General features: G+C 42.1%; 1 protein-coding gene and 1 long non-coding RNA gene across 4 annotated transcripts in view; one reads left to right on the top strand and one right to left on the bottom strand.

Moving 5' to 3' along the window:
* zeb2b (zinc finger E-box binding homeobox 2b) overlaps window positions 1-6,087 on the bottom strand; it is a 75,468-nt gene extending 69,381 nt beyond the window's left edge. For all 3 annotated transcript variants that reach the window (XM_057861609.1, XM_057861628.1, XM_057861618.1), the window contains exons 1-2: window positions 4,726-6,087; window positions 3,630-3,776 (exon numbers count right to left, since the gene is read on the bottom strand). In XM_057861609.1, the coding sequence (XP_057717592.1) occupies window positions 3,630-3,702 (73 nt within the window). In that variant the 5' untranslated portion in view covers window positions 3,703-3,776; window positions 4,726-6,087. The remainder of the gene's footprint in view (window positions 1-3,629; window positions 3,777-4,725) is intronic.
* Window positions 4,526-8,587, top strand: LOC130932173 (uncharacterized). The gene is made up of 3 exons (XR_009067363.1): window positions 4,526-5,063; window positions 5,191-5,278; window positions 8,214-8,587. It is a non-coding gene; the product is annotated as an uncharacterized LOC130932173 (long non-coding RNA).
* Window positions 8,588-18,052: the final 9,465 nt, after the last annotated feature.

Genomic DNA, 18,052 nt, shown 5'->3' with positions numbered 1-18,052 from the left:
ATATCAGTTACAGACGGAGCTTGTGAGACACCTGCCTATGTTTGCAGGTCACAACTTTACCCGACAAGAATGAGACGACACCTGCTCACGGATGCACAAGCCCGCCGCTTCTTCTTAAGAAGCGCGAGTGTCCACGAATAGTGCGAGCACGCCATCTCGTAACACTATCTGTGTGTCAGGAGGGGCCCGGGCCCCCACTAAAGGAGGGAGGCTATAAAAGGCTTGTAACCAGGGGACCGGCAACAAACAAGCACAAACAGCCCAGTTATTTCTCTCCAGCAGCCACCCCTTCCTCCCTCATCTGCCTCCATCGCCCCCCCCTTTTCATCTCGGCCCCCTTTCTGATGCTGAATGCAAATGTGCAGCCCTGCTGCTGGCGGCGAGAGGGGCTGAATTGTGATTAAGAGGGAGAAGAAGAAGCAGCAGAAGAGGAGCTCCTTTCTTTGTTCTCCCCCCGGGGGATGTTTACCAGGAGAGACGCGGCGGATCAGATATGAAAGGCATTCAGGTCAGCATTGATGTGAGCCAAAGTGAAATGGTACCTAAGGCATTCCAAAGACCCGCCGTGTCAGGGGTCTGGCCCGGCGGTGCCTCTGCGAGTGTGCGTTCTCTGGCCGCCAGGCGGGGGGAAAAAAGGAAAAAAGAAAAGAAACATCTTCACACAAGCGCGGTGGTCGAGGATGCAAAAACTGAAGAAATACAAAATACATGTAAAAATAAAATGCGTCAGAAATTGTTTTTCTTGGCTATATTAGGGAAGATGAGGAGAAGGGATAAAAAGGTTCTCTCCAATGTCCACGATGGAGGAGATGATCATTAGTGTGTGTGTGTGGGGGGTGTCTACGTGTGTGTGAGTGTGTGTCCCTGCAGCCACAAGCCACACTATTTGCTTTTATGTGTATTATCAAAGGTGCAAGCAACTCTGTGCATGTCTATGTACACATGCTGCTGAACTAGGACACATATCATATCAGAGCAGATGACAGTGAAGACAAAACGTCATATCAGAAAATGATAAAATGAGTAAAATATAGCAAGTAAAAAAATTATTTAATTTTTAAAAATATGGAGGGTAAAAGTCGAAGGAGAGAGACATAATATGCATGCTCTCTCACCCAGCAGTGTGTTCATATTTATTTATATATGTTTGTATTTATATAGACCACAACCATGGAATGAACAAATCCAAAGGTGTCACGCCGGTAGCGGTGGGACAACTCTGACCTCTTGTTCGGCCGTTTGTGGTTGTCACAAACTTCTTATTTGGATGAGGTCGAGGTGTGAGAACGCTCCTCGCCGCCACGCTACAGCAACACCCGGAACATCTCGCTGCAATTATTTCACTTGCTCAAACAGAATAATCCCTTCAACACGGACGCGGCGTGAAATAGTTCTTTGCACAGAAGAAGCCATCAGGAGTGGAAGGCTGCACACAATTGGCGACCCGTATGGGAATGGCGGCGCTGAATAGCGCGGCGGACAACCCCCCGCCATTATTGACGGTATAAACATGTAAATGAAACACATTACCGCTGACAATCAATTGTCCGCGAGCGGCCTGCGAAACCTCCTCCTTCCCTCCCTCTGTACCTTGAGGAGGAGGAGGGGGGAGCACCTTGTCTCACTCCCTCATGCCCCCCCACACACTCTCCCTCCCCAAACGCTCATGCTTCTCTCCCACAGAACTTTAAAAAGACTGCAGAATAATAGTAATGGGCAAATTGTTTGGACTGGCACAAATGTGGCATTGTGTAAACTCAATGCGTGCTTAGACACACACACACACACACACACCACATATACAGAGTGTCATTTAGGCGACATGTAAAGTGCGTTACTAGGCTTCAGCTGTTATGTAATCTGAGTATACTGTACTTCCGAGGGGACATCCTGATGCTCAAAGGTCATAGGTCAATGGGAAATCAGAAATGATTCAGATGAGGGGAATGCAGGATTTTTAACGAGAGGAATAAAACGTTTCATGGCTTATCACCGGATTTGCCCTTGACAAAAAATCCGCAGCGATCATGAAAGGTGGAGCGTACTTCCACACTCCAACTATCCACACCTGGCCAGGGCCTAACTTTCACTTTGTGTGAGTTACTTTGAAACATTATGTTGGAGTGCAGGCAGGAGGAAGTGATGAGCCGTGGTTAAATATCACATGACACACTGGCCAGAGAGCGCTACCGTGTGCCACCTCAAGCCCTGAAGGCCAACAGTCATCTGGATGAGAATGTCATCGCTTGGACAACTTAGTGAGCAAAGGCCTCATTAATACTAATTGGCTGGATGGCTGAAAAAAACATCCCGTGAATCACAAACAGGCCAAAATGAATTAAAAACAACTCATAAAGCCATGTCCTGACACTAGTACTGCAAGATTTCTCATTCATATTTCGGATCTGATTAGATAGTGAAGTCGACGAACGGGCCTTGCTGAATCGCTAGCCCGATTAAACCCGTCGCTGTGGCAAGGGACAGGACAGAGAGGCGGACAGCGAAGGGAGAGCCGCCAAACCTCAATGAGACTCAACGTTCCCAGGGGGGAGTAGAGTAGAGGAGCAATGTGGGGAGGGTGGCGGGGGTATCAAGCAGGGTACTTACATGTCATATATTATTATTGACAGAGCTGGAACTATTTTCATCCAAGCTCTTTTGATGAAAAATAGACAAATATAAATCAGAAATATTCTTACACGTTTGGAATAAAAGCCAAGAGTGGTTGTTTTTAAACATACTAGCAATATGTATATATATTTATTTTTATTTTTTCAATTAAGTGAACAAGTTTAAACCAAGCAGATGCTGCTTTTTAGACCTGGAACATACAGTTTACCGACCATTGATCCAGCAAATCAATAAATGAGATCTGATCCCGATAAATAATCCGTGGGGGTACTGCTTTAAAAATATAACACAAATGTAACAACTCCGTGGACTATGATGAAACCAAAATGCAAAGCTGCTCTGAGCAGCTGCATGGCAGCCTTCACGTTTCACACACTCGTGAGCGCGCGCCCAAATACTCACGCAAGCACGTACACACACACAGCGCGTATGTGTGGAATAATCAGGAATAACGGGGCCAGGAAATGTCACAGCACATTTGCCTCTTGTGGGAAAGTGTGCACTCAAATGGATAAAGAAAAGCAATAAATGTGCACCTCCAGCGCGCCAATTAGTGTCCGAGTTTAGACGGCGAGTCCTTTATTTTTAACGGTCACGGAGGCAAGCGATCAACCGCGTGGCTTTCAGTGTCAGATTGTTTTATAAAAATAGTAAAAATAATAATAATAAAAGTAAGTGGTAAAATCTGACTACCGTATATGTGAAAGCAAACACCAACACGCGCATTAGAGAAAAAAAAAGTCACAAGTCGCGCGTGTCCTGTGAGCAGCCACAGCCCCCACAACACTCGGCCACTCCACCCACGACGGCTCCGTCCCAGCCAAGAGGCCCGTCGGCACCGGCACAACTTTCCAACAAGCCAAACTTTGCTCCCCGCTCAACAGCACACCCCGAAAGTCACACGGTGCAGGCTCGCTCGCGTCTGTCCCGTTGTGGACTGGAGTTCTCAGCAAATGGGACACGAACATGCAGCAAAGGTCCGGCGGACGACCTCTTACCGTTTTTCCGTCTGGGGTTAGCCTGTTTTCGACGCTTGCACCGGGGCCCATCCGCCATCATCTCCTGCTTCATTTAGAAGTGCGCGCTTGAGCTCAGACTGCAGCTCGCATGGACCCGAACGCTTGGATTCAGCTTGTCGTCTGAGTCTGACGGGGGACACACACCAACACGCACAGACACAGAGACAAGAGCAGCGACAGTTAGTGAAGACCTCCACATAAGCTAACTGATGTACACAATAACAAAATATATATATACATATATATTATTTAAAAATATATATTTTGAAAATATTATATATCATCATGACTGCAAGAGTTGTAAATTATCAATGGAATAAGATAAACTTAGTCAACATTATGTAAACGTTCAAGAAATGTCATTTAAATACAAAAACTTCCCAATTTTGTTTTCTATTTTAACTTTAAATTTAAAGTAACAAATAGTGTTTTGAGCGTAAATCTCGCCACTAAGAGAAAAGGCAACTTAATAAATCACAATTTGAGCCACTTTTAAACGGGTCTCCACGGGCGTGCACATACGAATCCTGAATGGGGAAAAGTAACAGAACTTTAAACAAACTGCATTGTGACACCATGCACACGCATCGTTAAATAATAGCAAATCAGTTATAAACCTGACTACTAAAAATGGACCAAACAAAAACGTGGTGGCGAACGCACAGAATGTACAAATTACGCACAAAGAAAAGCGCAAAGATTGTTATGGGACCAGCTGATCCAATACGGGCGAATCAGTTTAAAATGACAAGCGGTCGTGTCAGTTGTTAAACAACATGGCACAAGTGGGTACAAAGTGGACCGACCGGGCGGACCGGCGACGTCTGGTCCTCTCCGAGCACAACAGAGCAGACCAGGGCAACGTTGGGGCAAAACGCCGGGAAAGGAGTGCCTTGTACCGGCTACGAGTCGAACCCACTGCCCGCCTCTGCGCATGCATGTTTTTATTTATTTATTTATTTTTGAAAGCCACTCATCCACCTGCGCAGGTAAGTTTCAAGTGAGGCACGAGTGCGATGAAGTGGAGAGTGTCCGCTTTGAGTGAGAATTAAAAGAGAAAGTACGAGGAACGTACCTGCTTGCTGACGGGGACAAACGTTGGTGTTGGTCCGATGACACCGGAGCGCGGCGGTGAGCGGATTCCGGTCCAGCGGTGATAATAAAGCCTTAGAAATAAAGCCTGCTAGTGGTTGGGAGGAGGGAGGGAGCGCGCGTCCTGCTCGGGCAGGTTTACAACTGATGTCTTACACCCACTCCAGGAAACAAACCTGGGTCGGGACTGACGTGTTCCGCCTCTTCTAATGACATTTTTTTCTTTCCACCTCCTTTTCTTTGCAGTGCACACGGAGGAGAAGCCCCCTGAAACGCACGCCACCTATCTTCACGGGAGGGGATAATTGAGGGGAGCCAAACGTGAGCATCTTCTGGCTTCAACTTATTATTATATATATATTTTTGTATTTCCTCTATCCCACCCCCGACACTCTCTTGTTGCCCCCTCCTGCTCTTCTCGCTTTCTCAATCCTTCTCTTTTGCACAGTGAAACCAACTATGTCCACACCGAGTTTGTGTGTGTATGTGTGTGCGCGGGGGGGAACTTGAAGCACGTCCACGGCAGCCGCAATCACGTAAGGATTCTTTTTTTTTCCCTCTCCAAAATGTCTATTTACACTTTTTGTTTTTGGCAGAAATGCGCGTGTTCATAGTTCGCTTCATTGACCGCAAACTGTTGGAGGATCGCCAAACCTGCAGTTATTCAATTTAAAATATGTGTGTTTTTTTTTTTTTTTAATGCAAAATAGATTTACAGCGATTTTTGAATTTATTTCATTTAGCAACAACATATGCGCGCTCTTCATGCTGCGAGTGAATGACTTGAACAAATTATTGATGAAAACTAAAACAGTTTGACACATTCATTTTAATATTTGTTTTTCCTGATTTACAAACGGTGGTAACAAATGTATTTTAATGTCAATCATTTTGGAATTCATTTAAAATGTTGCCTATAAAATATGTTAAAATTATAATTTATAATTGTATTATTTTAATCTGGGAGAACAGACGATCCTCGCATTGCCTGCGAGCACATAACTTAAATGTAACATAGGCGAGAATGATTTGCATACTAATTTGCACTTTTTTTCTTGCGTGAGATGATAAATAATAAAAATTAATCAAAATAATACACTAAGGTTTTGCACTAATGTGACGATCTATATTTCAACAGTTACTCATACATATATTTTTTAGGAGCTCTGGTGGCACTATAAAAGATAAAATAATAAGTAATAAAAAATAAAAATAGACGAAAAACAAAGTGACATAAAGAGATGTAAAGTGTCCGCGGAGCTGCACGAGTCCCTGCAGGAATATTATGCGAATATCATCGACATTTTCGAGGTTTATTAGAGTGATTCTCGCTTCTGGAGGCCACTTAAGAGGATGAACCCCACATTTATTAAAGAAGTCAACCATCTCATACGCTCTCTCTCTCTCTAGCTTACGAGGACACACACACATGCACAAACACATCCACAGACAGAGAGAGCGAGAGAGTGTGATCGAGCAAGCCCCGCCCACGCAGCGAGTTGATTGGCTATGTAAATAAAGGGTTATTTTGTGTCCCTTCCTTTGCAGGTCGCTACTGGATTGCTAATTAAATCATCAATCAGTCCCCCCTTTTCGGTTTTACATCACAAAAATACAGATGAAGGCTTACTGTTACTTAGAGAACAAAGTAAAAGCTTCAATCTTTAAATAATAATTATAATTACTGTCATCATCATTATTATTTTAATACGGCAAGTTATTATTTTTTTTTTTTTTTGCTAAAAGGACTCAGGTGAGTTGGATTTTATTTCGGACAACTTTTCTAGTGTGAGGCACTTTTGCTCCCGTTGAACGTGAATCAGGGCGCTGGTGAATTATTGCCAAACCTAATTTGCTCTTAGGGTATTTGCATGTAAACGAAGCGGCGCGGATGCCGCTCTTTCTCACACTTGAACACAACACGGCTGCAGCAGATCCATTCATCCGCGCGGGCCTGAAGTGGTACCTCTCGCCTTTCTCCACGCACGCGGGCTCTTGTGCGTGTGGCCGCATATTCAGCGTGTAAATGGATTAAGTGTGTGTGACCTTTTGGGGGAGGGGGGGGCGGTGTGTTTAATCCATATATGTTGTTAATTGAGGGGGTCGTTGCTGGATTAATATTTATTCTGCATGTAAATTTGATAATAAAACAGTGATTACAAGATGATGAATTGTTTGTCTGCTTGTTTAATACAACGTTGAAGGAAAGAAATTTGATGAAGATTATTTTGTCTAATTGAATCAATATGTGTTCTATTTACAAGGATTTTTAATGTGCCTTCAAGCACAAGACTGCAATTCTAATATGTGTCAGATAGGTCCAAACTCAGGATTAAGTTGAATTTGCAAACTCAGGATTAAGTTGAATTTGGAGCACAAAATGACAGCAGGCAAGCAACATATGAATTTCAAGGAGGTCAGAGGTCAGAAATGCACCACAAGTTCTCTGAAAATGTAGCGCCATACAATGTTGCAAATGCAATCTGCAGTTTATTTTTGTATGGATTTTTTCCCCCCTTCTCGTCAAAGCTGCACTCAACTGAGAAAAATGTACAAATATGAGCGTGTGATGCTTGCTGCTTCTCTTATGAATAAATTCATACAAGGGTTTGTGTTGCTGTATGTACAGAGGCTGCACGCCAAGTGAAGACGCTGCAGCAGCCACAGCCCCAAGACAAAACTTATTCGCCACTCATCTACCATTATGGTCCCGATTTAGACGTGTGGGAGTCACATAAGAATCACACAAATTTAGGAACGGAAAAATCCGCATGGAGGATTTTATCTGTGGGTCTCTGTCATAGTGCTCTCCCAAAAGTGATATCATGACCGTCTGTTCCTACGACTTCACTCTTATATGAGAGAGGTGATCAATAATTTCGAGTTTGTAAAATCAACATGAATAAATCATGTTAGTTTGGATTAAATCAGGTGATCGTAATTCATCTTGAAACAACTTGATCATGTCGCTGCTGAAAAATGGTGGAAAACCTGACAAATGTGCCATTTGTAGTGCAAGGACCCCTGGTTGCCTGGTTACCAAACATGTCTCATAGTTTAAAGGTCCTGGGTTGAAATCCAAGCTCTGGTCTTCCTGTGTGAAGTTTGAATGTTCTGCTCGCGCCCACATGTATTTTCTTTGGTTTCTGCTTTCAATACAAAAAATCCATACTAGGTCAATTAAACTAAATTGTCTGCAAGTGTAAATTTAACTGCACTACTAATGGCGCATGTCTATCGTGAAGGATGCTTTGGTACTTTTACCTTTGCTCGGAAGTAAAACAGTGAGAGTTTGACCACTAACATGAAGACTCACCTCCACAGCTCTCGAGGCCCAGTTTTTTTTTTTTTTTGATGGCCTAAGACACTCACAAAAATGACAGGAGTTTGACTACGCGGCAGCAAGAATAATTCCCCCTCCCACCCCCAACCCCATTTAATCTCCCCTTTGCTTGTTTGCGTCTCTTCCAGCTTCGCAACATCAAACCGCGTGTCTCTCGACGGGCTCGAGCTCCAATAGCCGCCAACGCCACGCTGCCGAGATTGACGGACCAGTAGAGAGCGGAAGGTGACGGCCGGGCCATGTGATGTGTGAGAGCTCCTCCAACGTGTAAAATGAAGAGTTTACATTTGATCTCTCTCGCTCGAACAAGAAGGAGAACAAGCACAAACAAATGTTTGCACTGAGAGCTATTGATTTTGCATCTTCTCTGCTATTCGCTTACACACACGGCGCTACCACCTCCAGACGAGCACAAAAAACACCCTCTGATACAAACAGCTGCATGTTAAATGAAGTTGCTGATGCCGGATTGAGTAAATAAAGCATTTAATACAACCTTGAATGACAATTTCACTTTATTAGGGTCACCTGGCTGCTCACCACAACATCAGTAGTCAAAAAGAGTAAATTCAATTTTTGGGCATAAAAGGCTTCTGATTCAGGGTCAGATGTTCCCATAAGTAAACTTTTTACTTGCTGAGAAAAAAAGCACAACTTTATCGCTTGCCCCAATGAATAATTGACAGTGTCTCCGCTGAATAATTAATCAAACATTTGAATAATTGTTGTATCTCTCATCTCAACATTCATTTGCATATTGCCATGCTCTTAATACGAGTGCACATCCTCTCAGGACACAAAGACTCCATGAAAAGAACAAATGTACATTTGCAGGAACCTTGTCCCACATTTCCACTCAACGGCCGTAAAAACATGTTTGGTGAGAGAAAAAAATGCTTCCTAGTCAGGGGTGTTGCATTCTATGTAGTCTGTAGAATATCTTAATAACCCCGAGGGAACAACTTATCTAAAATATTCGCAAAACTGGAATAACATTGGCTAAAGCACAAATCTTCACCAAGGATGAACAGTTCTAATTTGGATCAAAAAAGTGTGCGACACAAAAAGGAATGTGCATCAGGGCTTCAAGAAAACAGGCATTAAAAATTTAAATATTGCAACAATGAAAAAAGAAGACAATAATCCAAATGTGAAAATAATAACAATAGCCACAGAAGGAAAACTGCAATAAACGAACAAGCTCCCCATTTATTGTACATTAAGCGACACAATCCAAGCAAAGCAAGTTTTGATCGTTCAAATGATATATTTTTGGAGTCTACTTCAGCAGTCATGGAAATCAGCAGATTTCCTCCTATATGGTGTTATTACCCCTCGAAAACAATACAATTTTTGAAAATATGCAATTGTACCTTGAATGAGATCTGAATAAAAGTGTTTGCATCAACTCTCAGGATAAAGAAAAAAAAAAACATTTAGTGGATGTCTCAACTTCCATTGGATTGCAAACAAAGTCATGAAATCAGACCTACACGTAATAATACCGTAATATCCCGAATATAACGCGCTTTTTTCCCCCCAAAATCAACTTGTAAAATCATGGTGCGCATTATACATAGGCACATGGATGGAGACAGAAATATATATATATATATATATATATATATATATATATATATATATATAAAACTTTTTTTTTTTTTAATTGACACGGCCATGTGTTGAAGAAACGTATGCGGCGATCCGTTGCCGACCATTACGGTACGTGATGTCACCATTTTGTTTCGATAATACTTCACTCTGATCGGCCGAATGATTTCGTCTGTGTTAAATTCTGCTTTTTTCACTCTTCATAAAGCACAGAATTTAGTTTCATGAACTGATTTGAGTCAACGTTTATTGCAGCTCCGCAACTCGAACCATAACAAACGTAACACAACACAGACTTTCTATGTCCTTTAACTATACCTGTCCCTCGGGAAACTCAAACCCAAATAACAATAGTTCCTATTGTTACTGTCGTGTCGACAGCGATGAGCTCTCTCGGATTTCCGACTTACGTTCTCACTTTCATTTTACCGTATCAATCCATGGAGGAAACATTTATTCATCATGATGAAACGAGCAAGTTATACAGCAGCCTTTAAAAGAAAAGCCACATCTGTTTTGTTTTCTCCTGGATTCTGGTAAGTTCAAGAAGTTATCAGATCATATTTTTTTAGTACATATTGTCAGTTTACGGTAATGTTTTGAACTACCAATGCGCTATGCTTGTGCTGTGTTTCACCAGTCAATAAAATGACATTTCTGTATCTGTACACGAGCTCTGTTTTCTTGTATTCTTCTATATATTGGTGCTAAAATTAGGGCGCGTTATACACAGGTACAATAATTTTCCCTAGATTTGACAAGTAAATTTGGGGTGCGCGTTATACACGGGTGCGCCTTATATTCGGGAAATTACGGTATTGTATATCTAAATTTAAATGATAAATACTTGAGATAAATTTTAATGCTATCATCTCAATTTAGCAAAGCACATTTCAGTCAGCTAATAGGCAGACTTTGACAAACGTGTTAAAACTGAAAAAGCAAGATGCAAACAATCATCTTTTCATGAACTTTACAGAAAAGTTAACTTTCAATTTGAGGCCTATCTGACAAGCCTCTAGAGTTTTGCGCATTCCGACATTTGTATTTTGTATTTTTTGGGGAAAAAAAAATAAATTTCAGCAGCGCTTCATTGCCTCTTCCGCTGCTAAAGTTTACCGACTTGCCGGGAAAGTCACGGTTGGTTGGACGCTCGTTTGTTATCCTGACACTCAAAGGATTTAGAAGGATGTTGATAGGAGCAAGTTGACCACTTCCTGAAAAAAAAAAAGGTTACAGCGAAGAGGGTGTACTGAGGTGAGCCTATTTTGCCGGCGGCCTTGTTGTCAAGGGCTGTGCCGACTGAAGAGATTGTTGGCCACAATTGACTGTGACAATTAGGGTGCCATCAGCATCCTGAGTGGCGCTCTTTAAGCTAATTTACATGTCACTTGTCCTTAAAAAGAGAAAAATATCCCGTTCGCTCCCTCCAACCTTTGCGGCTGTCTCCAATCCATCCCAGATCGCCTTGTAAACTGTCATTTGTACACCGCTCAGGGGAACCTGGCGGACGTGAAGCGGCTGCCATTTCCATGTGAAAAGAGGCAATCACCAGGGCACTGCTGAGCCTATTGTTGGCGGCAAAGGTGGGGGGGTGACAGCAATTTACAGGCAGAGAAGTTAACCTTCTGGCGAGGTGTGTTTCATACCCATTAGGCGCGTACGTCTGTCTGGTGTTTGCCGATTTTCTGCTCTTTTGTCAGACACCTTATTAAGCCCCCTAAGTTTGGTTCGGTACAAATTGTCAATGTATTATCGAAATGTGCGAAGAGAAATGAAATAACACGGTTGCAATATTTGGAACTCTTATTGGGGTATCAACCCCCGCAGTCATGGAGTCGTTGCAGTGGGGAACAAATAGGAATGGAGAAAAAACACAGACACACAAACACAGGCAAACAACTAACAAGTAAAAGTTACTGTCCACGCTTTGCTGTGCTGTTTCCTCTTCCTTGTTGAATTCATTGATGGGTTACACTGTGTCATACTGCTTTGACATTTTATGTAGTTGATGATACAGCTATTATTCTGCCTACACAACCTGAGGTGCAAACCCGTGCTGTGGCAAGATTAACTTGCTGAAATACAGTTTTTGCACATGGTGTCTAACACACAATTGAACTGTGTCACACAGAAACTCCTGATTGTTTTTCCTTTCTTCGTTCTCACGCACTACTGACATTTTTCTTGCTAACATACCAACTAATAACACACCGTCAGACACACTACTGAAATAGTTTCATGTGCACTACTGACACACTTTCACATTCACTAAAGATATTTTTCCCTCAATATTTTTACATCCTCAACCGCACATGCTAGTGTTGTTTATTATTATTATTATTTGTGGCTCACATTTACACTAACAAACTGCTCTCTCACAAAAATACGTATCAATAATTTAAAATGTTCTCATATAAACACTCCCACATACAACTGAAACAGATATTTCAGTTTAATGTATGATCACATTTAAGTATATGACAGTGTATTTCAGCATTTAAATAGTGTGTGTGAGAGCATTTCGATAATGTGTGTATTATTATAAATAACAAATTTGAGTTGTGTGTGTGTGCGTATGAGCGCATGTCAACAAAATGAAAAAAATTCTGAAAAATAGTGACGGACAGACGGCCTGAGTGTCCCTTGTTCTGAGAGACTGTCTTTGGCAGGTGCAGTGTGTGTATGTGTGTATGACTGCCAGAGTGTGTGAACACCCCTCCCACTTTTACCCACTCCACGCACACACATGCGCACACCCAGACTGTCCTTTCAAAGGGAGCCCAGAGTGTGTGGAGAAACAGCAGGTTGATGGGATAATGCCCATCATCTGTTGCACTGTGTCATTTGTGCACCGCCGTAACCTGCTTTTGTAACGGTCGTGTACATACGCGCACTTAACCCCCCCACATACACTTTTTAGCTGCATAGATTTTAATATTTTCGCTCGTGTGTGCGAAAGTATTATGAAGAGAAACGGGATCAGACACATATTTATGCCCGCATGTGCGTAAAGGTGGTGTTACATCACCCTTCGCAGGGGTTGTTGTGCAGCTCACAATAATCATTTGAATAAATTCCCCCTTGTGATGCGAATGACCTAATCCAGATTTGCTGCTCATTATTTCCATTCTGCCACAAACATACAACAGATATAATCTAGATAATTCTTAATCTCAGTAATTCCACTGAAAACGTTGAGAACACAGCTCATGCTGTCCTTCTCCCGGTCAGAATTTTGTTGCTATTTTACATATTCATTTCTTCAAGCATTTGTGTTTTTGACATAGCTGTGTGGCAAATACTATGAATGTAGGTTGCTAATCAAAGCCTTTTAATTAATTGTGTAGCATGATACAGGATGGATTAGTGTGTGGACAGGTGGGCAGATTTAAGCTACTCCACTCGGACACATGTTTGGACTAAAAGCCAGCCATCATCCTGAACAAAGTGGCTTTTTTTTAACAGACACACTCCAAATATGTTGTTTCTGTGTGTGTGCATACATGCACTCGCTAATAAAGTCGAAATGGTAAACAATTTATCAGCCAATTATGCTTTTCTTATACTTGCTGAAAATGGTGGACTAGCATATGGGGATACTGGGGATTTTCCCAGTGGGCCAATGGGCTGGCATCAGGAGGAATAGGTAGGGTCGTAAAATAAGTAGGGTTTGGTGTCACTACACATGCGTGAACGGCGGACCCTACATATTTTATACGTACACAGGAAAAATAAGTATGGAGTGAACAATAAGTAGGAGTTAGTGACAAGTAGGAGTTCGTGACTGCGGTCTAGCCAGCAGGCGGTCGTGTTCCCATGTTCAAATGAGCGGACCCTAAAATTTGCGTACCAGCGTTATCCAAGCATTACGGTAAATCCATTCCAACCGAGCAGGAAGGCAGTTGACTTCCATGTGCTCGCATTGTTAAATCTTAAACTCTTTAAACTCACACTTAAAAACACTCTCAACACTCATCATTTCAAAATGAAATAGTCCTCTAATATAAAACCGCTCCATCTACATGTGTTACGTGCTCTGTCCCGTCAGTACAAATTTATGTGATTCCCCTCGTTTTCGTAGATGGTAGTTTACACTTCTCATTTTTGTGACACTGTAAATCCAGAGCTCTGAATAAGTTCTGGTTTAGGTTGGTGAATTTTAGTAGTGGACCTCTCTGAGTACTCACAAACTCAAAACTATGCATTATTTCTGCACCAATAGCTAGCTAATTTGAATTAAAGGTCTTATATCTGTTATTTGATCAGGTTACAGCTCTCTAATACTGTACTTATGTCTCAGTTCATTGTATCAATGATCTGACTGAATTAAAATCACTACATGCTTTAAAATCACTACACTGTTTTTATGATTTTACTCTACAGTAGGCTAATTACGGGCTCCGGTTATTGCTTACTACATGATTATGTCCAAAACAACATAAATGCTGTTTTTTTTTTCTCATCAAGGTTAAGGTACTTGTGTTGCCGGCTGGATGGCTTCCAACAGCGTCCATGAAGTGGGTCGGTTTTTCAATGTTCCAGCTAAGTTCTAAGCAGAGTGCTTTTACTGTGTGGAGTTTGCATCTTCTCTCCATGCCTGCGTGGGTTTTCTCCGGGTACTCCGGCTTCCTCCCAAGTCCCATAAACATGCATGGTGGGCTGATTGATCGCTCCAGATTGTCCCTAGTAGTGTGTGTTTGTGTGTCTGTGAATGGTTGTTCATCTTCTTGTGGTAACCAATTCAGGGTATACTCCGCCTACAGCCCAAAGATACCGGAATACGCTCCAGCACCCCCACGACCCTTGTTAGCATGAGCAGCTTGGAAAAAGAATGAATATTTAAAGATGAACACTTTAGTACCCACTCATTCAATGAGTAGAACACTTTTTACTTTGAAACTAAACTGCACCCACAAAATTAAAATAGGTGAATGAAGTTCTCGTCTCGCGTGTAATGGTCATAAAGCCAAGCTATTTTTTTTTTTATTTGGCGGAGCTGTCTCATGGGAACATCAGTTTGGAAAGAAACTGATCTATGCATTTGTATTTAGGGAAAATGTGTATTTTGGGGAAAAATGACAACAGTGTTCGGGTCTCATTACGGGAAGCCTCTGGCGGCACAGCAGCACTTTGTCCTTCATGCTTGCGGGGCGCCATACAGGCTGTTAGTGGCCTCCAACGCTTTCGCAGCACATCCGGGGTTTGATCTCCCGTTGCAGGTATAATGACACTGTGTGGCTGAGCAGATGAAGACACACAAGGTATTTTAGTTCTACTCAAGAGGGGAAAAGTTTTGTCTCAATTTTCTAGAAGTGGCAGCCAATTAATCCATCAATTTTCAGAAACCCTGTTTTATTTGCATGTTGAAACTAAGGCTAGGTTCATACTACAGGTCTTAATGCACAAATTCGATTTTTTCAATATGTGTTTTGTTTTTTGGGCGTGCCCATGCCTTTGTCCATTGAGACTATTCAAGTATCACGCATGCGCACTAATTCGCAGTCCGAGATACGCTCAGGAAAGAGACTCGCATGCGCAGAAGCATCAAAACAAATTACACATGCTAGCTTTATGTCATTCCACAGTGATCATATTTTGATTTCCAAAAAGAAGACACAAATAACAGACATTAATAATCCCCGTTTAGCCTTATATTCAAAGTTTACATGGACTGATAGAACGCATACACGCACACACATGAGCCTTGACGTGTGTGCGTGAAATGATGTGGGTGCGTCAGTTTGCCCCGACTCGGCCATGTGTGCAATTATAAAATATTGCTCATTCGGCGCACAGAATGAAAATCGAAAAATGTAAGGCTTATTCTTTTCCTCATTTTATTTTTTTTATGACTGTGGTCAAGCCCGCTTCCTGCTTAAAAGCAGAGTTCAAGCTAGGCGCTAATGCCTACATGGCTGCCGTCCTCTGTGCCTCTTGCTCTTTGCTGACGTAATTGCTGCATGAATTCCGATTTGGGACTCCTGACAGTTCAGACCGCCAGTCACGTTCTGAAAAAATGTGGCCCAGATCAGATTTGAACCACATACGAAAGTGACTCAGATCGGATTTGAAATGGTCCACTTCTATGCGACTTGTCCCGTTCAGACTGTCAAGTTAATGCCTGACTCGAGTCGGAAAAACACGAAAAAAATCGGATTCGTGCATTAAGACCTGTAGTATGAACCTAGCCTTAGAGAACCAGAAGTTTATGTTGTCCTTTAAATTCTTTGTAATGTAATCATACAATGAGCTTTACTTAAACATCCAAGGTCCAAGCAAAAACACAATTATATATAACACCTAAGGAGGTTATATGCAAATGACATTATACAAGAGGCAATGGTAGCAATGTCTTGATGAGACCCCAAAGACTTTAATGCTCAAGTAATTTATCTAGTGGATAGCTTTTTGATGGAGCCGACCTGATCCAGTATTGGAATCGTGTCCCGATACAAGTTTAATTCATAGATCGGATCGGATCGGGCCTATGAAAATTTCCGATCCAGGAGCCATATCGAAGGCCTTGTCATTCAAGGCGCACAAATGTGCTTACGCTCTATGCCAAGGGTCTGCGAGTCTTGTCTTCGAGAGCCGCTATCCAGCTAGTTTTCTATATCTCTCTCCTCTAACACACCTGAATCAAATAATCAGGATTGTTATCAGGCTCCTGCAGATCTTGCTGATGAGCTGATCATTTGACTCAGGTGTGTTAAAGGAGGGTGACATGGAAAACAAGCAGGATAGCAGCTCTCGAGGACCTAACTTGCAGATCCCTCTTCTATGCGCTGCCAAAATGTAACAACGGGAGAACCTTTAAAAATGCTTCTTAGTTTTATTTCATCAAGAGAAACACAATGCCAATGTTTGATTTCGAGTCCATATTTGTGAGTTCTGTCTGTTAAGCCCATCGCAACTTCCGGTTCAAGACGAGGTGAGTGGGGTTCAACGTATGCGGACGGACGCGGATAATATACTGAAAGATGGCTGATATGGTCTGTGTACTGTCCTTGGTTAGGCGTTGTACTTAGTTCAGTCCATCTAACTTTCAATTTTTGAGTCCTTTTTATTATTTTACAAAAGATTATTGTCCCCTGACTCGTTTTTTTAATGTTGTCGATTTTGCATTATTGTATATTATGTACCTTTATATAAGTTTCAGTTTTTTTTTTTTTTTAGGAGGGGAGGCAGATAAAGCAAGTAGTTAAATTCCAAGGCCTGAATAATGATAAAAAAAAATCTGATATCGGAGTTGTATTTACAGATATCCTGATTCAGGTATCAGGATCAGTGTGGGAGTAAAAAAATGTGGATCAGTGCATCCCACATTTTTACATTAATTCAAGTTTCAATTTTATTTGTATAGCCCTTGATCACAACAACGTTGTCTCAAAGGGCTTTGCAGAGGCAATATGATACACAATCAGAAACAGCAAATGAAGCAACAAAGATGAAAAAATAAATTCAAGTCCTGGGTTTCCCCCATCCTTTGACCCTCCATGTCGGCAAGGAAAAACTCCAAAAACTCCTGAGTCTTCGGGAGAAAAATGAGAAACCTTGGGGAGTACCACAGTCAGGAGAGATCCACTCCCAGGACAGATAGACAGGAAGCCCCAGGACTGCTAATAGGAATTAGCAGGCAAAGTTACAGTCCGTAAAGATGCAGTGGAGTAAAGGAACAAGAAGCGGTCCATCTAGCTAGGTGAGATGGGGGTAGCAGCGAGGACGTCCATCCAGCGTGGGGTCCGGAAAGTCAGGAGGCTGCAGCTGAAAAATAGCCCCTCCCCAGTGGGGAGGGGGGAAAGGGGACACCGGGTGACTAGTGATGAAGAGACTACACAACTAGATATTAACATTGGAAAATAGAAATAAAGTAAGATACGTGGTAGGTAGAGTGAGAAAAAGGAGATAGAACTCAGTGACTGTACATTACACTGACATTACATTTCTAAGCATGCTCTGTGAAGTATTGACTTACGCTTAAAAATATTACTCCTGTACTAGTAATAGTACATACAAGTACATACATTGAGTAATAAAAATATTTAATAACAGCATCTTTATTGATCGACTAACTGACATCTTAATTTGTACTTCCTGTTTATGTTTAGATTACATCACATTTGTTGAAGGAACCCTCAGAAAGTAAAATGCTCCAATCAAAGCTTGTGGCACTTTGGTGCTTACCTTTGTGAGTAAGGGAAAACCCAAAACAAAAAGGGGGAGGATCCTCAACTTCCAGGCTCTGTCTTTACAGAGCCGTCTGTCAATAGGTGCAGCCAGTGTCAGTAGTCCTTCCCATCAAACCGGGTCTGACAAAGAGGCGGCGGCGCATGGGAAAGGGGCAGCAAGGTGA

This window comes from Corythoichthys intestinalis, chromosome 2, assembly GCF_030265065.1.
Source record: "Corythoichthys intestinalis isolate RoL2023-P3 chromosome 2, ASM3026506v1, whole genome shotgun sequence".
Lineage (NCBI taxonomy): Eukaryota > Metazoa > Chordata > Actinopteri > Syngnathiformes > Syngnathidae > Corythoichthys > Corythoichthys intestinalis.
This window is presented reverse-complemented; position numbering and strand designations above follow the sequence as displayed.